This window comes from Protopterus annectens, chromosome 6.part1 (assembly GCF_019279795.1).
Source record: "Protopterus annectens isolate FY-2018-M chromosome 6.part1, PAN1.0, whole genome shotgun sequence".
NCBI classification, from domain to species: Eukaryota; Metazoa; Chordata; order Ceratodontiformes; family Protopteridae; genus Protopterus; species Protopterus annectens.
The window spans coordinates 37,001,042-37,025,730 of record NC_056738.1 but is presented as its reverse complement, the minus strand read 5'-3'; the positions used below and the strand labels follow the sequence as shown (position 1 = coordinate 37,025,730).

At 42.7% G+C, this 24,689-nt stretch overlaps 1 protein-coding gene across 2 annotated transcripts in view; it reads right to left on the bottom strand.

Annotated features, from left to right (window-relative positions):
* The window catches only part of IFT172 (intraflagellar transport 172), a 3,348,311-nt gene that overhangs the window by 1,271,452 nt on the left and 2,052,170 nt on the right, over positions 1 to 24,689 (bottom strand). For both annotated transcript variants that reach the window (XM_044075467.1, XM_044075468.1), the window contains exon 30: positions 14,947 to 15,089. In XM_044075467.1, the coding sequence (XP_043931402.1) occupies positions 14,947 to 15,089 (143 nt within the window). The remainder of the gene's footprint in view (positions 1 to 14,946; positions 15,090 to 24,689) is intronic.

Genomic DNA, 24,689 nt, shown 5'->3' with positions numbered 1-24,689 from the left:
GAAGTTATGTTCTTACCATAGCATTCCATCTGTGTTGTTGATCTTCATTCATTCATTACTGATGAATGTCGGTTCCATCCTCGGAACTGAATCGGCAGCTATAACAAGCTTGCGCCAGCCAAAAAAACTCTCAAGCTAAGCTTTTACCAACAGTGCCCATCTCTACATTACCTCAGATCAAGTTTGCCCGTAAGGAAGAAAGAAAGAAAGTGGAGGTTTTATCTGAGCTACTTTCCTATCATAGGCTAAGACCATATCCGAATCTCCAGGAGTCTTTCGGAGGGGAATGGTGGGTGGGTTGTAATGAATGAATGAGGATCAACGACACAGATGGAATGTTATGGTAAGAACATAACTTCTTTATCTGATATTGTTACTCTTCATTCATTACTTACTGATGGGACAGAGTCTCTAACTACTTTGTTTCCTGGGAGGCCCTATGGAAGAATATTCCTGAGTACCACTGAACCAAAGAAAGCTCTCCCCCTGGAGACCATATCCAATTTGTAATGAGTGATAAAGGTATGAGGGGTAGACCATGTTGCTGCCACACAAATGTCATCCATAAAAGCTCCTGCATGGAAAGCAACAGATGTTGTGACTGATCTGGTTGAATGTGCTTTGACTTTGAATGGTAGGGAAGCTTTGTTCCATTGTTAAATGAAGCAAATGCAATCCCTCAACTATTCAGACAAATTAACTTTGGAAACAAGTCTCCCTAATCTTGGTCCTGAAAATGATACAAATAACTGGTCAGATATTCATAATAACTTAGTTATTTCAAGATAAAAAATGCAATTGTCTATGCACATCAAGCAAATTTAGTGAATATTCTCCTTTGTTAGAAAAATTTATAAAGAAAACTGGTAAATTGATGGCTTGATTAATAGTTAAGTCTGAAAAACTCTGGGTAAAAAGGAAGGGTTAGTCTGAAGTGATATTCTGGTTTTATGGAACACTATGTAAGGACATTTTATGCACAAAGCTTGTAACTCAGAAATTTGTCTTGCTGAGGTAATGGCCACCAAGAACAACGTTTTTCAGGATAAGAATTTCAGATCACAATTGGCAGCAGATTCAAAGAGGAGACGAGTCAAGGATTGTAGAACTAATGTCAAACTCCAGGGTTTGATCGGCTTTTTGAAGGGGGGGTCCTAATGTGTGTAACTCCTTTCAAAAAGGTTTTACAGCGGCAGTGTGAAATCAAGGAAGAGTCCTTGAAACCATTATGGAAACTGGAAATTGCTGCCAAGTGTACTTGAATAGTTGGAGCTGTAGCTCCTGAATGAAGGAGGTTAGATAAGTAATCTAGCACCATAGAAAGCGGGCCGAAAAAGGGTTTACTCCCTTTTTACAAGATCAAATTATGAATCTTTTCCACTTGCTTTGATAAAGTTTCCTGGTGGATGGTTTATGGGAAGCCAGAAGAATGTGGCGAACAGGGTAGGATAGGTTGCTTTGCCTGACAATTGCTGGACGTGGAGGAACCAAGCTGTCAGCTTGAGACTCAATATGTTCAGATGTATCAACCCCTGTGGGTGCAACAGCAATTCCAGAGTTGGATCCAGAATCCATGGCTGATGTACTAGGTGAGGCCAAAGAAAAGGAAACCAAATTTGTCAGGGCCAGTAGAGTGCAATGAGGATTACTCTGCTTTTCAACCAAAGAGCCTTCTTTAATAATTGTGGGATCAGAGGAAGGGCAGGCTAAGCATAAAGTAGTCCCGTGGGCCAACTGTGCACAAGAGCGTCGCTCAGGGACTCCCCCTGTGGGGGAATTAGGGCAAAGTAGCTGCTGTATTTGTGATTTACAGGGGACATGTACAGATCACAGCAAGGCTGGCCCCAGTGACTGAAGATCTTCACCACTACGACAGGATTGTGGGACTACTCGTGAAACAAAAGAATGCATCTGCTCAATTTGTCTGCAATTATGTTCGAATCCCCAGGAATGTGCATTACTGTCAGAAAGTGGCTGAAAGCTATTGCCCTTTGAAAAAATTCTCCTGGCCTCTCGACACAATGGGTAGGACTGGGTTCCCCCTTGTTTGTTGATATAACAGACTACTGACATATTGTCAGACTCGATGGCAATTGTTCCTGAAGGGAGAACAGATTGAAATGCTTGCAATGCTAGAAGTACTGCTCTCAGTTCTACAACACTGATATGCAGGTTGGCCTCCAAGGGTGACCAAGTGACTTGGAATGTCTTTCCCTGGAAATGACCCACCCACCCAATCAGGGAGGCATCCGTGGTCAATATAGTTCTGGGCTGACTGGGAAGAAAGGGCAGCTCCATAGGTGCTCTTCTGGCTTCATCCACCAAATTAAATATTGTTTGCACCAATTTGCTATCCTGATTTGAAAGGACATAGGATGAGTCAAAGGGGACCACTGCATTAGCAAAAGCCACTGTAGGAGTCTCATGTGTAGTTCTGCCAGTGGAGCTATTGTTATCGATGCTGCCATTAACCCTAGTAGTCGAAGGATTTCGCAAGCCGAGCTTTGTCCTGACAGCGTATCATCTGGAGTAGAGACCTGAGTCTTTCCAGCCTGTGGAGTGGGAGGGAGACCAGGCAAGATTGAGTATCGAAAGTTGCCCCTATGACCTCGAGTCTTTGAGAAGGGGTCAGCTTGCATTTGTCTTTGTTTACTGTGATCTCTAAGTGTTCCATTAGTTGTATAGTGTAATGAATGGCTGAGACCAGTAGACATTTGGTTGGGGCGGTAAGGAGCCAATTGTCTAAATATGGAATTACCCGGAATCCTTGCAGTCTCGAGTGAGCTGCTACCACTGGCATGCATTTGGTGAACACTCTAGGGGCCATAAATGGCAGCATTCAGAATTGGTAGTGACTGGCTCCCAGCCAGAAGTGGAGACATTTTCTGGAGCGAATGCCTATTTTTATGTGGTAATACGCATCCTGAAGATCTATCGAGCACATCCAATCGTCTTTCTCCAGAAAGGGTAGTACAGACTGAACCTTGAACATCAGGAATTTTGTTTGTTTGACAAATTTGTTTAGGATGCTGAGGTCCAGAATTGGCCTCCAGTCCCCTGTCTTTTTTGGCACTAGAAATAACCTTGAATAGAATCCGGATCCTATGTGGTCAAGTGGGACTGTTTGGATGGCTCTTTTTAGAAACAGCTTTTGGATTTCTTGAGTGGCTGCTTCCCTTTGACTGGGTGGAACGTTGGGAATATGCATTAGCGGTCTTGGGTAAAGACTGAAAGGGATGTGATAAACTCTGGCAATTATTGTCTGCACCCAAAAATCTGTGGTAATCATATGCCATGCAATGTGGTGCAGAGAAAATTATCCCCGACTGCTTCCAGAGGTAAGCAATCAAGCCACTCTTCAGGAGTGCTGATAGGGCTGTCCAGAGGAAAAAAAACCTCTGGATCCCCTATGCCTCTGAAGGGGTGTCTTCCAGTTGAGTTCCCCACTCTGTCCTGTGGGGGAAAACTTACCGCATGTGTCGTGGAAAGGACCCTGGGATTTCTTGTACTACATCTTTCCACTCCTCTGATTCCTAGAGTAGAATCGTTGGGAGGTGAAAAAAGTACACCTACAGCAGACAAGGTCTTACTATCCTTTTCACACCTGGTTAAAGTGTCTTTTATCTTAGGGCCAAAAAGAGAATAGGGCTCTATGGGGGCATTCAGGAAGGAAGACTTAAAGGTATCCACAAAATCACACAGACACATCCAGGGATGACGTTTCGTGACAATGCCTGCACCCACTGCTCTAGCCGCCCCTTTGGTAGAGTGAGAAATCGACCGCATGGACAAGTTACAGATAGATTTCAGGGTGGCAAGCTGTGAGGCAACTTTGTCACATACCTCTTCAAAAACTTCTCCTGCTAGGGTTTCTGAGAGTTCTGAGATTAGGTTTCTCTGAAGCCAGGTAAATTGTGACAGACAGTTCAGGGACTGAATGGCAAAGATCGCTGAAGAGTACACTCGCTTACCTAGTCTGTCTACCGACCAAGACTCCCTGTTAGGGGGATGGACAGTAGAGCTCTCTTCGGCGAGCTCTTTCTTGGTGACCACCGCTGCCACAACCATAGCATCTACTGGTAGGCCCTCAAACCAGTGTGCATTGTCCTCTAGAACAGAAAGAATTTTGTCTGGTCTCTGGGAGATAGGTTCAATGGTATCAGGACTCTTTCAGGTGCACTGCATGACAAGCTGAACCAGGTCATCTGCAGGCAGGGTCACACAGGAATTAGAGGGCCAGGCATGGAAAGCTTGCAAGAATAAAGACTCCTCCGAGGAAGGGGTGGTGGACTTCCAGTCCCCCCGCTGCTTTAAGATTTCCAATATGTCTCCAAAGGAGACATCCTCGGGGGCAACTGTGGAGACCCTTTCCCTTCATTGCAGTCTGTATCTTCAGTGACAGATTCTTCAGGGGAATCCACCTGCTTCCTCTTGCACAATCTTTTGCGAGGTACCTCCTCAGCAGGGACATCTAAGGAGGACTCCGCAGAGTGGGTGCCTTGTGGAAGGATGTCTTCAGGTTCCCATGCCTGGTGTCCTTGAGTAGTGGGCTGTGTCAACTGTGGCTCAGAGGAAAGGTATATATGAGTCTCTGGTGCTGAAGGGACGAGCTGGGAGCCTGCAGAGACAAGTGCCCTCTCTATCACCTGGAAAGCAGGTCCACCCGAAGAGGGATGGGAGCCCAGAACCGAGAAAGACAGTGTCGTGACCGGGGTCACGCCCCACTCCGATGAACCCACTCCAAGAGAAGGAGCCATGAAAGGACCCGGTTCTGTCTAAGCAAGCAGAACCATAGTAGAAGGCACCATGGAAAAAACAGGCACTGTACTAGGGATCACAGTGCCAATAGACCAGTCCCAATCCCGGGGACGGCCTGGTTCCGGGAGGGTCGATGGCCAAAGGGTAGACTCTGGAGCCATAGTAAGGTCTACTAATGGAACCGAAGAAGCTGGAACTGAGGTTGGTGTCAGTGTCGAAGGCTCTGATACCTCCAGGGAGGTCGAAAGAGGAAAGTATGTAGGAGTCCATGATGAAAAATTCTAGGCTTCTGGTGGGAGGGAGGATTTGGAAGCACTGCAAATCCTCTGGCTGCCAGGAGCTGATCCACTAGCCTCACTACATCCAGTTCCGAAAGGTTCCTGGAGGAATGGGTGGATATCCCCGACAGGGAGTCAGGAAGCTCTAGAAATGGGCTGCATTGTCAGCCAAAAAATGGATCTACTGAAGTGGAATATCAGGTCTGAGTGGTTATTCCAAGGTCAAAGTACCAGCATGATGTATAGGCGGTGGGTTGGGGGGGGGGGGGTGACTGGAATTGGAATGACTATTTTTGGTGCCGAAAGGACCGCGGTGGTGGTGCTGCGGTAGCATTGTCGCCTCACAGTAAGACGCTGTCTGGTTCGATTCTCAGCTAGAGCATCTTCTGCGTGGAGACATGCGTGAATGGGCGTACCTTCATTGAAGGTTGTGCATCAGGTCTGGCAAGTCAGTACGTAAAAATCAACTGCCAATCATTAGCGGACCGGAGTTCCGCTGTGGCGACCCCTAACCGGGAAAAACCGAAAGACACAATCAATCATTTTTGGTGCCGAAAGGGAAGTCAGTAATGTTGTAGCAATCTATCTCATAGTCGGAGCCTGGGGAATAGGTGCTGAGGATGGTGCCGTAACCAGCTGCTGAGGTACTGGAACTGAAGACAGCACCATGGAGGGGGTTTGAGGCCCCTGTGCTGAGGATGTTGGTGCCAGTTTAGAAATATTAGCTTTTGGCTCCACTGATTTAGATTCACTGGCATGAGGAGAGGAGGGTAATGATTTACTACTCTTTTTAAGTTCTTTCTTTGGAGGAGATGAGTCTTCCATCTCAGAGATAACCTCCACGAAAGGAGATTTACGGAGACCTTTAAGCATAAGCTTATTTTTATGTTCTGCCAATGTGCGGGAACTAAACCCTTTACAAATCTCACAAGCGAGTTTCACAGATAGGTGTGGCACCCCAAGACAGTAGATACACAACATATGTCTGTCCACATTAGGTATTTTCCTGTCACACTGGTCACAGTGCTTGAAACCAGTTGTTCCCATTTTTCAGACTTATTAAGGCCAAAAATACAATTTTAGTCACAAAGGAAAAAACAATCAAATCACAGAGACACACACTCAACAACAGAGAAGAAATTATTTTTTTATTTTTTATTTTTTTACAGTAGAGGGGGAAAGGAGAAAGGGGAATACCAACAATGGCACTGGGAATTACCTCAGAGATAAGGGAAGGCCTGTACCAGTAATGGTACAAAGAGTTCCAAACTTGGTAAAAAGGAGGAAAGAAAGAGAGGGACACTCACGCAGATAAGCAAAAGGTATACAATTGACAATAGGCTAACTAGACAGATGAAACAAACACCAAGCAAGGCTTAAGAAGAGAAAAATTCAAAAAAATTGAAAAGACTTAGCTGAGAGCTGGCCTGACATGTCTTGATTCAGTACACAGCAAATGAGATCTGAGGTAATGTAGAGGGGCACTATGGGTAAAAGCTTAGCTCGAGAGTTTTTCTGGCTGGCACGAGCTTGTTATAACACCCAATTCGGTTCTGAGGACTGAACCGACACCCATCAGTAAGAAATGAATGAAGATTAACAAGCTACCCCAGCAGTAATATCTGAAATATTAATTTAACAATTCTCTGAGAGAGTGACTGTGCAGTTTGTATTTTGTCGTTGACCTGACAAGAACATCCACTCACCACATATGCCTGCTAGCTCAGTAAGTTAACTAGGGTACAGTAATTTCTCTTAGGTACATTTAGGAATACAGTGAAGTATAGCTTAGATGTTTTCTTTATTTATTTGAGACTGTCCTGCAATGTTGTTTTAAATATTTCCTATAAATTTGAACTCTGCTGTAACTGTGTTTATTTACTGAGTATTTCTTGTTCTTTAATTATTTATTATTAAATATATTTAAACCTATCATTGTGGCTGATATTTGGTGGTGGTGCTGCGGTAGCGTTGTCGCTTCATAGCAAGACATTGGCCCATTCGATTCTCAGCTAGAGCGTCTTCTGTGTGGAGGCATACGTGAATGGGGCATGCCTTTATTGAAGGTTGTGCGCCAGGGCTGGTAACCCGGTATGTAAAAATCCACTACCAATCATTAGCGGACTGGAGTTCCGCTGTGGCGACCCCTAACCGGGAAAAGCCGAAAGACACAAACAAACATTGTGGCTGATATTTGTGAGACATATTTAAGTTCTGGGAGTACTTGCATATTTATTTGGTGACACCGTGGGACGCTCCTAATAGCCTTGCTCTTGGCCAGACTACCACTTGGATTTATAGTAACATTACATAGCAAGATTGGACACCCTTTGTTAAGGGTCTTAAAGTAGCTGATAAAGAGTTGGTTAGTGGTGACAGTACTAGTCTGCCAGTGGTGAGGATTGCGACTCCTTGATTACTGGGCCAGTGGTGGGGTGTCACACTTAACAGTAGTTTTTTTATAATGCATGATATAATCTGCATGCTATAAACTAAAGTTTTCTCAGTTATTTTTAAGTGTAATTGGTAATGATCAAGTAAACAGGTGCCACCCCTTTCCATTTTTTTCTCCTTGTTCAGTTTTATGAATTGAAAGCATTTAAATGTAAAAAAAGAAAGGTCTGGTCAAAAGAGCATGGTACAAGAAAAACTGATGTGCTTTTTATTCTTGCATAAGGAAATGAATGGATTAAGCCTCTTGGCTTGATATAGTAACAAGTTTTAAGAAAAAGCAAATAAATAAAAAAGAACATTGAATATAATAAAGCTTTCCTCTAGCAAATAAATAAATGGTTGCTGAAGCAACTCTGTATCCAGTTCACATGTCTCCATGGGGAAAATCTGATAAAGAACAATAAAAACAGAATACTTCTTTCTTTCAATGCCTAGGAGATAATGTTTTCTGAAAGCATTCATATGATTTCTCAATCTGGGACAGCAATAAAGATATAACAAAACCAGACAGGACTTAGTAGAAGCACAGTCGGTACCATGTGTGTTATCATGAATAACCTTCATTTTAGGTTAACTCAAGACTGTAAGTGTGACAGTCAGTTTGGGACAATTGTTCCTATTAGGAGGGTAAAACTTCAATATTTGAAGTAGTATATAATTTTGTATGTTAATAGGTTTGAGGGGTGTACTGCGGTGTATTTGTTTTTTTTTAATATATGACAGTCTCAACTGGATATGAAACAAGTGAAAAAATATCAACACAAAAACTGGAACTAGATACTTAACAAAAAAGCTGTTACCCATAAAAGGTGGGAATAATAACTTTTTCACATAATGACACATGTCAAGCAGAGTGCCTCTTTGGCCCTCTTCAAAAGGAACCTTGATGACTGGATGGGAGAAAGGAAATTCACCCCGGGGATCACATCAGTCGCCCTGCTAGACAGGGGTCCTGGGAAGCAAATAGTGTGGGAAGAAATAGCCAGGAAATTGTTATGGCTAGGCTTGTATAGGCCCTAGGGCTGATAGCCTAGTACCAGCCTATGAACCTATATTATCTTTAAATGTTAAAGGTCTCCCAGATATGTACAAAAAAGAAAGAGTAGTGAACTACATTAAAAAATGTAGAGTGTAAATAACTATGCTATAGGAGACACATGTGGAAAGAAATGAACATGTGAATTTGATAAATAAAGGTTTTCAGGTTGGTTATTCAGCAAAATACCTAGGACAAAGGAAAAGAGGAGTACTTAAATTAATTGCAAGAGGAGCTCCAATAGTGACAGAAAAGGATAAAAAAGATAATATTGGCAGATCGCTAGTACTAAGGGGCTACTGGCAAGGGAGGAGGAGGATTATACTGGCATGCAGTTATATTCTACCTAAAACTGCTACAATAGAGCTTAAGAAAATTTTGGAAGAAATAATCAGCTTTCAGAAGGAATTATTACCTATAGGTGGGGACTGGAATTTGATTTTCAGCAGCTAAGATGTGTCTGGAGGCAGAGAAATGAAAATATAACAAAGGAGGGTAGACTTTTGAAGAAATTTATGAAAAGCACACACCAACCACAAACTGATATAAAAAGCCAGATAGAAGCCAGTAAGATCCACAACCGATTTATTGACTGAGCACTTTCGTTTCACAATAGAAACTTCATCAGAATACCATTGTAACAAAAACCTCACTTTTTACACATTGTTTTAATCACATAAAATGACATCACTTCCTATATAAAAAAAGTAAATTCATACATAAATACAAATAACTACTTAAAATTACTACATGACATCATCCTGTATAAAACACTTGCATATAAAATTCTGCTTTAAGTTTTAAAATAGAACTAATAGAAATTGCACTGTTAAGCCCTGGTGCCTCAGAGGCATTAGTTCTCATTTGCCATCTGAGCTCCTTCAGTTCTAAATATTCATTCAGGACCCCCCCCCTCACCCAAAGTGACTTGCTCAATGACAGTGAACCTGAACCTGTGTCCTGGATGCAAGCCAATATGTGCAGCTAGGGCATTTTTTGATTCATTCCTACCAATGTCATAATAATGTTGATAGATTCTAGTTCTCAGTGCTTTGATATTTTTTCCTATGTAAAAACATGGACATAGGTAGCACTTAGCTAGATATATAACTCCCTTACTACTGCAAGTGAACTTGTTTCGTATTTTATATATATATATATATATATATATATATATATATATACACCATAATTGGGTATATATACCTCCTTGCCTTCCAGGATATATTTGCATTGCATGCAAAATCCACATTTTACCATGCCCCCCGTCCTTGCATCCGTCTTTCTATAGGTTTCCATCATATTTTTTATGCCGGTGTCTTTTTTATAGACAATTTTGGGGAATGTTCCTACCAAGTCAAGGTGTTCTGGGTTCGCACTGAATATGTGCCAACTGTGTGTTAAAATCCTTTTAATATTGTAGAACTGGTTGTTAAATCTAAATATACCTGATTTATTGAAGTGTTTTCCTTCATTGTGTTTAGCCGCTTCTTCACTACTCTGTGCTTTCCCTAACAGAGGAATAAAATGTTCATTCTCTCTCTTTGTTGTAACCTTCAATATCCCATCCACAAATGTTTCTGGGTATCGTCTCTTTGTCAGCATATTTTTTAATATATTCAACTGATGTACAAATTCATCCTGTTCTGATGCAGTACAATTTAGATTAGTTCTATTTTAAAACTTAAAGCAGAATTTTATATGTAAGTGTTTTATACAGGATGATGCCATGTAGTAATTTTAAGTAGTTATTTGTATTCATGTATGAATTCACTTTTTTTAAATACAAAAAGATGTCATTTTATATGATTAAGACAATGTATAAAAGGTGAGGTTTTTGTTGCAATGGTATTCTGATGAAGTTTATATTGTGAGACAAAAGCGTTCAGTCAAGAAATTTATGAAAATATTTGGCATGGAAGATGTGAATTCAGTAATAGGAGTTCAGAGTGAATTTACATATTATTCCCCAATATACAGAAATTGGGCTAGGCTAGACAGAACATGTGCATTTAACTGAAAGTTTTGATATGCATCCAATACCTATTTCAAATTACGCACCAATAATAGCTAAAATAAAAACGCAGGGTAATGAAATAAAATCGAAACACTAGCACTTCCCACCTAGCTGTTGAAAAGAGGAATTTAAAGAATGGGTAGTGGGAATTATTAGAGAATACTGAAATTTCTTCTGAAAATGAAGTTAGGGAGTGGGATTAAATTAGAGTGGAGTTTAAAAATAGGGTGAAAATAAAAGAAAGAGAGATATGGTTAAGAAGTACCAAAAATTATTTAGAGGGACTGACAAATGTTATAGTATTGCAGAATAGGGGAAATCTCACAGAAGAAAAAACATGAGCAATTGTAGAATGCTAAACAGAAAATAATGGATAACCTTGATAATATACATGAGTTTACAAAGACTGCTGTTAAGCAACTGTTTTCAGATAACAAATCCAGAACACAAAAGCTTTCAGAGCAATTACTCAGGCAACAGAAAGCAGAAAGGGTTTTCACCAAGCTTAGACAGCCTATTAGAAATATTTCAGAAATTTTATGAAAGTCTGTATAAAGCAGAGAAATACAGAAATCAAGAAAAGGTACAAATGGAAATGTTTATGGAAGAATTAAATATGCCAAGGTTAGAAGTAGATGAGGCTTAGTTACTAACGGTTAGGATAGGAGATGAGATAAAAATGTTGATGTATAACCAATCCACAGGAAAGTCCCCTGGAATAGATTTTATTCCTGTGGAAGTTTGGAAGCTAGGAGGGAAAAACTGATAAAGATATGGAAGGTTTTATTTAACAGTATTTTAATAGGAGGAGGAGCATCAACATCCTGGAAGAAAGTGGTGGTGGTTGTAATACCTAAAGAGAGTAAGTACCCATCAGATCCAGTTTCATACACCCCATTTGAATCCTAAACCATGCTTATAAAGTGTTTATGTCTATAATGGCTATACGAATGGAAAAGGTGATGCCAAAACTGATAGACAAGGATCAATATAGTTTTGTGGAGGGGAGGCAAACATTACATTAACAGAACACTAATGATCCAGAGAGAAGCAGAATGTAAGAAATTACCACTGTTGTTGGTGGGTATTGATGCAGAGAAAGCATTTGACAGAGTTAGCTTGGAGTTTATGAGTAGGGCAATGGAAGCATTTCCATTCCCCTGATAAAATTATAAGGTTGAGTAGGAGGATATATGAGGGATCTGAGGCGAATATTAAAGTGGGTGGATTCCTCTTTGATAATTTATTTTGAGCAGAGCAACTAGGAAGGGATGTCCTCTTTCCCTTCATCATTTGCATTATACTTAGAAACACTGGCAAAGAAAATAAGGGACTCAGAAATTCAAGGATATAATTGGTATGGTAGTCAAGAAAAGCTGTCTCTATTTGCAGATAATATTATTTTATACCTTATAAAACCAGAAAAGGACATTTCGGTGTTGTGGAACATTCTGAGGCAGTTTCAAATCTTTTCTGGGTACAAAATTAATGAAGCTAAAACAAAGGCAATAGCTGTAAATTATGTAGCGACATATAATTTTTTTCAGCAATATCCATATTTATGGTGACATGATCAAATGAAATACTTAGGAATATGGATTAAAAATGTTAGGAAAAATTCTTCTGGTCACAGCAAATAGATGGTTACAGTCTGATTGCAGTCTAAACCAAGGCACATTTCTTTCTTTTTAATGTCATGAAACACACTGTACAAGTAATAGGAAATTACATCAAGCATAGAAGTGTCCACCAGAAAACACTGCTCTCTTGTGGCTAAACATAGTATTACACATAACTGAAATATATTACACTCTCAAATAGTAGTTTTTATTTTATATATGCTTGTGTGTGTGTGTGTGCATATATATATATATATATATATATATATATATATATATATATATATATATATATATATATATATATATGTGTGTGTGTGTGTGTGTGTCTACCAAAAAAAGGACTGTGGTGTGGCAGCTAAGGATATGTGGGAAGAGACTAAACAAAATTTAATACAAAACTGAGAAACTGAAAGCAATGTTACATAGATATGGATAGCAAGATAAAAGCAGTTAAAACATGGGCATGGATAAAGAAGATTCTGACGATAGGGATGACTGCAATTAGGGATACAGACAATAGGCAAGAGGGGGCTGGAATTTATTTATAGCCTTCTTGGCTGTTTACTTAAAGAAAATGTGTTTTTATTATTTCCTTCAATTTTCTGGTAACTGGTGTTTAAGTTCAAGTATAATTTTGTTATGTGGGCTGTTTTGGTTTTGGGGCCTGTCAGTTTATGCCTGATCATTAATTATGCAATATACCCTTTCTTTGAGCCTATGTGGGACTACTCTGCCTACAATTAGAGCTGATTCAAAAACTGGAACTCTCACATATGTTATAATAAGGCTTGTAGACTTTTTAAAGGAAGGACTTGATGTAGGATTGTATCTAGGTTTGTATATCAACTGACTAAGCATTGTTTTTGCTTTGGATAATATATGTAGTTGGGGGTGCTTCGGTTATTTTTTTATATGGCTTACACAGTAGGATGTACTATTATTTCAAATTGTCTTATGTTATTTCCTGAGTCTATTAATTTAACTAGAATTTTTTTTAAAATGGGAATTTTTTTTCTTTATAAAATCACATTTTTCATGAAAGTATACAATATGCATCTATATAACTATGGGGATTGTGAGTGGCTTTTTTGTATGAAAGCAGGAGATGGAAGAGGGAGTTGGAAGTCCCGTATATGTTCTCTATTGTGATGATACATCATTTATTTGGTAAATGTAGAAGTGGACAATGCAGAATTAAGAGCACGTGCTCCCTCCTTGGAAAATCTATTATTATCACAAGTGTGTGTGTGTTGGGGGACTAAAGAAGCAGTAAAGGTGAAGCAGTGACCCCGAAGTTGATTATAACTGAGTAATATTTTGCAGGAAGCACTGCATTACTGGGAGGTTCACTTCCTTTCCTCAACATACACTCAAAAATGAATGCTATATAAAAGTTTTGCTAATTGGCATATTTAGTTTTCAGCTTCTTTGTCGGTTCAGGAAGTTGGCTGTCAGCAGATCGATGTACATCTCCTATAATGATCAGTACTAGCAGACTAAATAACTCCAGAACAAAAGGTGTCCTAAAAGCAGATAAATCTTCCTAAATGGGCTGATTATACAGAAAAACTATAACCTTCTCTCATCAAATTATGTAATGTTTTAATGTAATGTAACCACTTTCCTTCCATACAGGACTACAAATTAAAGAAAAATAAAAACACTATAATTATTTTTAGTTCAATTAAATGTTGATACTGAGTGACTGGACACATCTGCTGTGATGAAAGAGCATAAGCATATAACAGGAACTCCAGTGTCACTTAAATTATTGGAAGAGAGGAACTCACAGTACCCTCTGCAGCTCAGACAAACACCTCCTACAGATCTACAAACCCAATTAAAACCATTGGCAAATTTCTCTATAATCACTCAGTCGCCAATGCATGGAATAAACTGCCCTTATATTTAAGATCTATTGCTAAAACAAACTGTTTCAAAAAAACATTAAAAGACAATCTATTAAACTCTTGCTCTTGCACTGACCCAACTTAATGTACTTCTCCCTTCTAACCCCTCCTTCCAATTAATCTGTTCCACTCCTTCTCCTATCCTGCATCTGTTCCTTAAAACAGGCTACACTACAGACTCCCTGGTCCTGAAGTGTTGTTGCACTTTATTCCTGCCTTACATCTATAAGAAAATTGTACTGTAACTATGTACAGGATGAAACTGTATTGTGATTACTTTTATAGTGTATATTACTGTTACTAAGACTATTTATAGGAGGTAACCGTATGTGATTACTCTTATACTGTATGTTATTACCATTATACTGAAATGTATTATGACATTTTGTAGTATGTGTATACCTTTTGGAGCTTTTCTCCTCAGGTCTCCTCTGAAAAAAGGGCATATGCCCAGTCGGACTAACCCAGTCAGCAAATGTCAAACAAATAAAATAATAAATAAATAAACAGGGCTGTCCACGGTAGAGGAAACAAATAGAAAAAATTGATACAGAAAAAAAAACAGTGCAAGGTGCAGTGAGATGAAGAGGGGTATTGTAGCTATCAGAAGATGAATACTTTGTCTGCAGAATTTTTCCAAATCATAGAAAAGGTACACTCCTCATCGATCATGTTTTTTTTTTCATATCCAGAGAGAGATGAAATGTGCTTGTGTCATGACTGGCAACTGTGCTTTTGGCAGCCCATGACATTTCACTTTGTTCTCAAAAAGACATCTACTGTGTACTACATACACACTAAAACATGAACAAAGATGTTTGTACAGAAGATGCAGCAGGCAGAGCATCAGCTTCAGAGATTAATGTCTTACCAGTTATCAGCAGCATAGTCAATGGCGGTTTCTAAAAGACCAAATTTGTTCAGAAGTTTAACTGCAGCTTCTCCTCCCAAGCTCTTGGCCCAAAAATACGCCACCTGTTTGTGAGCATTCGTACTCCCATGTCCCTTGGCCACCTAAAATTTAAAAAAAATCAGAATGCTCATTCACTGATGCAAACTAACACCTTAAAATGGTTTTACAACTATAGATTCTTTTCCAGATGTAAGTGAAAAAAAATAGAAGTTATGTACCTACCATAACGTTCCATGTTAGTTGTCTTCTCTCGCCTTCTTTCTTGCTGGATGGGTTCGGAGCCGATCCTCGGCTCCGACTCGGCACTTGCTAAGCTCGAGAGCTAATTTTACCAGCTCGAGGCAACCCCATATCCCATGATGCAAGGCGTGACTACCTCAGATCTCGTTTGGTAGCTACAAGAAAAAACCCTGCCATAAACACTTCTTCACAAGGAAGAAGACAAACTAAATGTAGAAGAAACCAGGTCAAAAACCAGTAACAGTAGTGACACTTCCTACTGGGAGCTCATGGAAAGAGTGAACCAACCCCAGAAAAGAGTACAACTTCAAGGTCTGTCCAGGCTAGGGGGAAGGAGGGAGGGACGCAAGAAAGAAGGAGAGAGAAGACAACTAACATGGAACGTTATGGTAGGTACATAACTTCTAAATGTTAAGTTGTCAAACTCGCCTTCATTCTTGCTGGATGGGACCGTCCTAGCACCTCTATCCTGGGTGGCTCAATGGAACAGACTCTTGAGAACTGTGGAACCAAACCTAGCCCTGTCCCTGGAGGCCAAGTCCAATTTGTAATGAGAAACAAAGGTGTGAGGAGTGGCCCAAGTGGCTGCTGCACAAATGGTGTCAATAGGCAGTCTATCCATGAAAGGCTGTGGAAGTGGCTAGGCTCCTGGTTGAATGTGCTTTTGGTTTCGAGGGCAGTTGCTTGCCCCTAAGAAGATAAACATAAGAAATGATAGAAGACAGCCATCTGGATAGGGTCACTTTGGAGACCGGAAGACCTTTCCTGCTTTCTGCATAAGAAAGAAACAGTTGATCAGATTTCCTGAATTGTTTAGTTCTGTCCAAGTAATACCTGAGTTGACGATGGACATCCAAACAGTGAAGTTTTTGTTCCGCCTTGTTAGAATAATTAGGGAAAAAGACTGGCAAATCAATAGATTGGTTGATATTCTTCTGGGAAGCAATCTTGGGCAAAAAGGATGGATTGGTTCTTAATGATACCCTATCTTTGTGGAAAACCAGATATGGGGAACAGACACAGAGAGCCTGAAGTTCAGACACCCTTCTGGCTGAAGTAACAGCAACTAGAAAAATTGTCTTCCAGGAAAGAAGTTTTAATGAGCATGAAGCAGCCGGTTCAAAGGGGAGTAGTATCAAGGATGCCAGCATTAAATTCAAATCCCATTGCGGAGGGGGATCTTTGATAGGAGGTTTTAGGAGAAATATCCCTCTCAGAAAAGCTTTGCAAAGCTTGTGGGACATAATATTTTGATCCGCTAAGCCCACATGAAAATTTGAGATAGCTGACAATTGAACCTTAACTGTAGATGGAGAAGAACCCGATTGAAAAATCTCAGCTAAGAATTCCAAGACTGAATGCACAGGAGCAGTAAAGGGATCTAAATCTCTAGACTTTGCCCAGAAGGAAAAACGTTGCCATTTACTGGCATAAATCCTTCTAGTAGAGGACTTAAGAGAAGCTACTATGATCTCTCTAACAGGGTCCGAGATCATAGGAAGCCTGGCTAAGGAAGGAAGTGGAGCAACCAAGCAGTGAGGTTGAGGGAAGGAATGGACCGGTGCAGTTGACCTGAATGGTGGGTCAGAAGATCTGGAACTGGGTCCAGATGTCAAGGCTGTACCACGAGATGACGATGCAGGGACAGAAACCAAATTTGTCGAGGCCAGTAAGGGGCAATGAGAATCAACTTGGCTCTCAATACGGTAGCTTTCTGAATTACTTGAGGAATAAGTGGATATGGAGGAAAAGCATAAAGAAGTCCCCGGGGCCAATCCTGGGTTAGAGCGTCTCTCGGGGGATGGCCTGGTAGAGGAAAGAGAGTGAAGAAGTCTAGGCATTTGCTGTTTTGGGGTGTAGCAAAAAGGTCGCAGCAAGGGACGCCCCACTTCTGAAAAATCTCGTCCACTACCGATTGTTTGAGAGACCACTCGTGTGGCATGAGAATAGCTCTGCTCAGCCTGTCCGCTAAGAGGTTGGATTTCCCGGGGATGTGCGTTGCTATCAGAAACCGATGAGAGGAGATTGCCCATTGCCAAAGTCTGAGAGCTTCTCAACACAGTGGGTAGGACCTGGTCCCGCCCTGCTTGTTGATATACCAGACTACGGACATGTTGTCCGTCTGAACTGCAATAGTCCCTAAAGGAAGAAAGTCGTTGAGGGCCTGCAACGTTAAAAGCACTGCTCTCATCTCTAGGACATTTAGGTGCAGATGGTATTCTACTGGTTGCCAAGTCCCATGGACCATCCTGCCCTGACAATGCCCCCCCCCCCACCCGATCAGAGAGGCATCCGAAGTGACTGTGGCAACCGGGACTGGGGGAACAAACAGTTGGCCCTGATGGAGTTGCAGGGAAGACATCCACCAGGTTAGATGACTCTTGCACGATTATGTCACAAATATCTCGTGTCGCATGGGGAGCTGCTGGAATGACCACTGGGTGAACAACATCCACTGCAGAAGACGCATGTGGAAGCAGGCTAACGGCAGTAGAACAATGGCTGCAGCCATAAGACCTAGAACCTTCAGGACAAATCTGGCCCTGATTCTCTTGTTGAGTAATATGATTCGAACATACTTTTGGATGTCCAGAATTCTTTGGTTTGTGAGTCTCGCTGACGTACTGACAGTGTCTAATTCTGCGCCTATAAAGGTAATAGATTGGCAAGGCGACAGAGAAGATTTTTCGAAGTTTACAGAAATCCCCAATTGGTTGCAGATGTGAAGGGTGTAGTCTCTGGCCTTGAGAAGTTGATGCCTGGTGGTGGCAGAGAGGAGCCAGTCGTCTAGGTACGGAAACACCTGGAATCCTTGACGTCTCAGATGAGCCGTGACCACTGCCATACATTTGGTAAACACTCTGGGGGCTGTAGTGAGGCCAAAGGGCAGGGCTCTGAATTGAAAGTGACTGGTCCCCAGCCGAAAGCGAAGAAACCTTCTGGAGCGCCTGTGAATTTTTATGTGATAGTACGCATCATGAAGGTCTATTGAGCACATCCAGTTGTCCTTGCCCAAAAAGGGTAGAATGGACTGAAGCGTGACCATCAGGAATCTTGCCTTCTTGACAAACTTGTTTAGTTTGCTGAGGTCTAAAATTGGTCTCCAATCTCCCGTCCTTTTGGGGACTAAAAAGAATCTTGAGTAGATGCCGGATCCTACTTGGTCTGCTGGAACTAGTTGGATGGCTCTTTTTGCTAGGAGCTTTGATACCTCCAGCTTTGCCAATTCCCTTAGACCGGGTGAAACATCCGGAAGGGACTGATGAGGAATGGGATATCTCTCGAAAGGAATACTGTATCCCTCGGATATGATCGACTGTACCCATTTGTCTTGAGATAGGGAACGCCAGGCTATTGGGTACAGCGACAATCTTCCCCCAACTTCCTCCAAGGGTGGACAGTCAGGCAACACCTCAGGGATGCTGGAAGGGTTTATCAGAGAGAGGCTCCCTGCTACCCTGATTCTGCGGACCCCCTCTGCCCCTAGGGCGGCGTCTATTGTTATTACCCCCTCTGCCTCTGGGGGTAAACTGACCACGTGTATCAGGCGTGACTCCCTGAGATTTACGAAACCACATTTTCCCTCCCTTCTGCCCTTTTGGATAGGGTCTTGAAGGGGTGGAGAAATGGACTCCTACGGCAGAAAGGGTCTTGCCATCTTGCTCACACCTGGTCAATGTATCCTTCACCTGAGGCCCGAACAAAGCCGAACCATCGAAGGGCGTATTAGTGAAGGACGCCTTAAAGGGATCTGCGAAATTACAAAGCCGCATCCAGGCCTGACGCCTAAGTGCCACTCCTGTGCCTGCGGCTCTACTCGCTCCATCGGCTGCATAAGAAATGAGCTGCATGGAGGAGTTAGTTATAGAATTTAGGATTCCTAGCTGTGAGGCAATCTTTTCTTGAGCCCCAGCAGCTGATGGATCCTGAACCACCTCACCTAGTTCCTTGATAATGTCTCTCTGAAGCCTGGTAAAGTGACAGAGATAGTTCAGCGAACGCATAGCAAAGGTCGCTGAAGAAAACATCCGCTTACCATACCTATCCATGGTCCTAGAGTCCTTGTTAGGAGGATGGACAGGTAAAGAAGGATCAGCAAGTTCCTTCTTGGTGGCCGCCGCCACCACCATGGCATCAACCGGGACACCCTTGGTAAGAAACTGTTTGTCTGAAGGGGCCGTGATGAATTTTGAGGGCCTCCTGGGGACTGGTTCCACAGAATCCGGGGCTGTCCACGCCTTCTGAGCCACCACTTGCATGAGCGGGTCAAAAGGCGGAGACACCCAGGAGGTGGAGGGTCGAGATCCAAAAGCCTCCAGGTATACCGACTCATCCTCAGAGGGGTCAATGGAAGGCCAGTTCCCCCTCTGCTTAAGGAGTTCCAGGATGTCTGAAAAGGAGACATCCTCAGAGGGGGACCGTGGGGAACCCTCCGACTCATCTAAGTCAGTATCTGATGTCGTAGACTCAGGGGAGTCTGTGTGCTTCCTCTTGCACGTCCTCTTACGTGGGGGTTCTCCAGCAGGATCAGGAGAAACCTCGGAAGAGGAAGTTCTTCCCAATGGGGAAACCTGGGGCGATGGATCTCTGGGTCTGGGAGCAAGAGAATGGCAAAAGACATCAACAGGCACCGAAGAGGGAGGAGCTAATGGAAGAGACCGTTGACTCAGCTCCGGGGCTAGAACACTCCTCATCACATCGAAGGCTCCCCTCCCAGGAAGGCCAGAAGACTCCCACTCCGAAGAAACAGGAATCCCTGGTCCCACCAAAAGAGAAGGCTCTGAGGCCAATGTCAGTGCCAAGCTCACCAATGCCGAAGCTCCAAGAGGGAGAGCGGGGTCGGACAAGGGTCCGATGCCACTCACCCCCTCGGAGCCGACAAGGAAGACCTGACGACCGGATCCTTCCAAGGAAGGTCTCATGGAGGAGATCGGAGTCGAAGACGACGGAGCCGACAGGGGAAGTATCGGCTCCGGTGCACCCATGGTCACCGTTCCGAGAAGCTCCGGCTCCGAACTCTGAAGGAGAGTCAGAGGAGGAATTTCAGGGGGATGAGAAATAGCAGTCGTCTGTTGAGACGGGCTATGGAGCATTTGGGCTAGTGCCTGTGACTTCAATAGTGTACTTACCACCCTCTCTAAGTCATGGTCTGATAGCCTGGAAGACCTTGAAGATCGGCTCCGATGGCTCCGCTCCGAAAGTAGAGGAGATCCCGGAGCCGAACGAATCGACTCCAGGGAAGGAGACCGAGATCTCTTCTTGGACGGAGCCATCTGAGCCGAAGACCCTTCGGTTCCAGATGGAGTCGAAGGCTTATCGGCTCCAATGCTGGTTAAAGATGTGTCGGCTCCAGCCGGAGCCGACATAGTCATAGGTACTTGTGTATCGGAGCCAGACGGAGTCGATACCACTACCTTCAATGTGGAAAGATCGGCTCCAGCTGGAGCCGATCTCGACTTCGAAGGAGTCGGAGCCACCGCCAAAGGCTTAAGCACCACAGCCTGGGCTTTAGGTGGCTTAGAGGGCTTAGCCGACCCAGCCTTGGTCGGAGAACCCTCTGGCTTCAACAAGCCATGTAGAATCAGCTTGTTTCTACGTTCCTGCAGGACTCTCTGGCTAAAGGAGTGACAAATAGCACAGGAGTCCTGCAGGTGTAAAGGCCCCAGGCAGTACACACAAGAAGTGTGACCGTCTGTCAGAGACATTTTCTGACAGCACGAGTCACACTTCTTGAAGCCTGAGACCTTCACTTCCTTAGACATAGTATGCCCAAAAAACACACAGACACACAACAGTCACACAGTTATCTACAGAGAAAAACTGAAAACACAGACACTCTCCCTGACAGGAAATAACTGGGAGGGAGGCTTAAGGCCTGAGGGGAGAAAAATTATCCTTATGTAAGGAAGAAAAGGGAATATAGGGTAAAAGGATATCTAATACAAAGCGCTAACACTATAGTGAAGACTAGAAAAAAAAAAGGGGGAAAAATACTCTGACTAACTCTGTATAAATCCAAAAACTTTACCTGAGCTGGTAAAAAGAGACCTCTTCGCGAAGCGGCAAACGAGATCTGAGGTAGTCACGCCTTGCATCATGGGATATGGGGTTGCCTCGAGCTGGTAAAATTAGCTCTCGAGCTTAGCAAGTGCCGAGTCGGAGCCGAGGATCAGCTCCGAACCCATCCAGCAAGAATGAAGGCGAGTTTGACAACTTAACATCAGATATTCTGCATACTGTATCTGTACTTCTTATTCAAAACCACATCTAATATTAAATGTACTGTATTAAGCATCTACAACTGAAGATGCCAGCTCTCAACTATGGGCCATAATTAAAAAAGGGGGGCTACTGGGATCTGTTCAGTCATCTGGTTAATAAAAAACAAGATTAAAAAAATTAAGAACTGCACAACAAAATGCAAAAAACAATTATTGAGCATTAACAGTTTTGCTACATTCAGTTTATGTTCAAATGTTGGAATGAGAAACAATAGCTGTTAAGATTAACAAAATAAGTTTAAAAGGTAGGATGGTTTATAACTGTAACTGAAGAATGCTGCATATACAGTTTTAATCATGTGGTCAAAAAATTCTTCAGCCAATAACTTGCTGGATTATAAATAAGAAATATGCTGTTTATTAAATTAAACACACTTACAGAGCGAATGAAATGGAAGAGGCACTAAAAATGTTTGCTGTCATCCCCAAACACATACTAAACTTGTATATTATTATGCCCCAAATGTTCTACTGTGCAAATATTTTTTATTACTGATGAGGGTCCCCAAATTGTTAATAAAATGGGACAAAGAATTGTACGTCATTTTATACTTCTGTGTAGTAAAAAAAAAACATCACAATATATGTGCACAGCTTATTGGCACACTGTATGAAATTAATAATTATATACTTACCATAACTTGGTATCTGTGTTATCTGTAATCACCATTCATCACATATGGTTCTAGGATCCGACATCTGATCCAAGCCAGCACACTAGACAACAGCTTAGCTCAAGCTCCTTCCCTCTCATAATGCTCTGCTGCCCTCTAACCCCTCAGCTCAAGTTTGTCCTGGAGACAGAAGACAGACCGAAAGAACCCACCACCAGACAAGGTCCACTGAACTCCTGCCAATCCTTCAGGAGGGGGGGTGGAGGGTGGGACCGTGATGAATGGTGACTATGGATAACACAAATACCAAGTTATGGTAAGTACATAACTATTAATCTGATGTTATCTTCGTCACCATTCATCATGTATGGGTCAGAGTCCCCAGCTACCTGATATTCTTGGGTGGCCTCATGGAAGGACATGCTGAAGAACAGTGGAGCCAAAGGAAGCCCTTCCTCTAGAAACTAGGTGAAGTTTGTAATGAGAGATAAAGGTATGTGGCTAAGAACAAATTGCCGCTGTGGAAATGTCATTCAAGGACTGACAAGCTACGAAGGTAGCTGAAGTAGCCACTGACCTGGTAGAATGAGCCCAAACTGGTCCAGGCAATGGAGAACCATGGCAGGAGTATATGTAAGAAATGCACTGAGAAATCCACCAGAAAACTGATTTTCAAAACAGCTTGGCCACTCCTGTTGATATAGCATGCCACAAACAATTGTCAGAGAGGCGAAAGAACTTAGTTCTGTGCAAATAAAAATGAAGCTGTCTGTGAACATCTAAGGTATGTAAAATGTACCCCCTTCATTGGTATAACTAGGAAATTAGAAAAGGGAGTTGGATATACTGATTAAGGTTTGCTTCAGTGGCCACTTTTGGCATAAAGGAAGGGTTGAGTCTCAAGGCTACTCTATCTTTATGAAATATCAAATGAGGAGGTCTAATAGTAAGAGCCTGCAGTTCTGAAACTCTTTTTGCTGAAGTTATTGCCACCAAAAAGGCGGTCTTCCAAAAAAGAAATTTAAGATCACAGGATGCAGCAGGCTCAAAAGGGGGTCTAGTTAGAGACTGTAGCACCAAAGCAAGATCCCACGGTGGAGAAGGATCCTTGATTGGAGGATGCAACAAAAAAACACGTTTCAAAATAGTTTTGCAGAGGTGACAAGAAAACGTTGGTTTGTTATTGAGGTGAAAATTAGAAACTGCTGCCAAGAGAAGCAAGGACGATGTCCTTCACAGGGGATGCAAGCCTGGACTTGGCAATAATTACTGGAATTGGACAAACCAAGCTGTCAGACGGAGGATCCCCAAATTTGGAAGCAGATGGAGTGACGGATGGGAGATCAGATCTGGCATGGGATCACACACCCAAGGGGGAGTGCCTGAGATGAGACCGTAGAAGAGGGAACCACGCATGCCAAGGTCAAAAGGGGGCAATGAGGATCAACTGCGTCCTGAGGTGTTTTGCTTTCTGAAGTACTCTCAGAATTAAAGGTAGGGGTGGGAAGGCATAAAGGAGACCCGGAGGCCAATCGTGAGTCTGAGGGATCAGGCCAAAGTAATTGCTGCATTTGTGGTTGAGAGGGGAAGCAAACAGATCACAGCCTGGTTGACCCCACCAATGGAGGATCTGCTTTGCCACTAATGGATTCAAGGACCATTTGTGAGGGGTCAGAATAGCCCTGTTCAGCTTGTCTGCCAGTACACTGGATGCTCTGGGAATGTGTGTTTCAAGGAGAAAGCACCCCGAGCACATCACCCACACCTAAACCCTCATGGCTTCACGACAAAGCAGCTACAAACGTGTGCCCCCTTGCTTGTTTATGTACCACACAACAGCCATGCTGTTGGTGTGAACTGCTATTGTCCCTAGAGGAAGGCAGTCCTGAAATGCTTGCAATGAGAGAAGAACTCCTCTCATCTCCAGAACATTTATGTGCAGTTTGATCTCTGACTGGGACCATGTCCCTTGGCCAGTCTTCCCCAGAAAATGCCCCCCTCCAGGAGGGAAGTGTCCATGGTCACCGTGGCCATAGGAACTGGGGGAGAAAAGGGCCTCCCGCCAGAAGGTCCGGGGAGTACATCCACTACAAAAGATGTCTCCAACATATTAGAGAGAGTCATATGGGGACCAACAGAGGGCGGGAAATAGGGGACCACTGAATTGCCAGGGTCCACTACAGTACTCTCATGTATTACCTGGGCATTGGAACTAGATAAATGGCAGCTGCCATAGAACCTAGAGCCCTTAGAATGAGAGACACAGGAGGATGTGTTTGCTCCAGAATGGACTGAACATGAGACCGAACAAGAAGGGCAAGCCGGAAGGGGTTGAGCTGCATTCTCCGAGATTGTGTCCAACTGAGTGCCTATGAATTCCAGTTGTTGAGATGGAGTCAAGGAAGACTTGCCAAGATTCACTGTTATCCATAACTGGTCAAACAGACACAGAAGAAAGTGTGTGTTCTCCACCAGTTGATGCTGTGTGGGAGCTGTAAGGAGCCAATCACTGAGATAGGGAAACAACTGGAATCCCTGCAGCCTGAGATGAGTTGCCACCACTGCC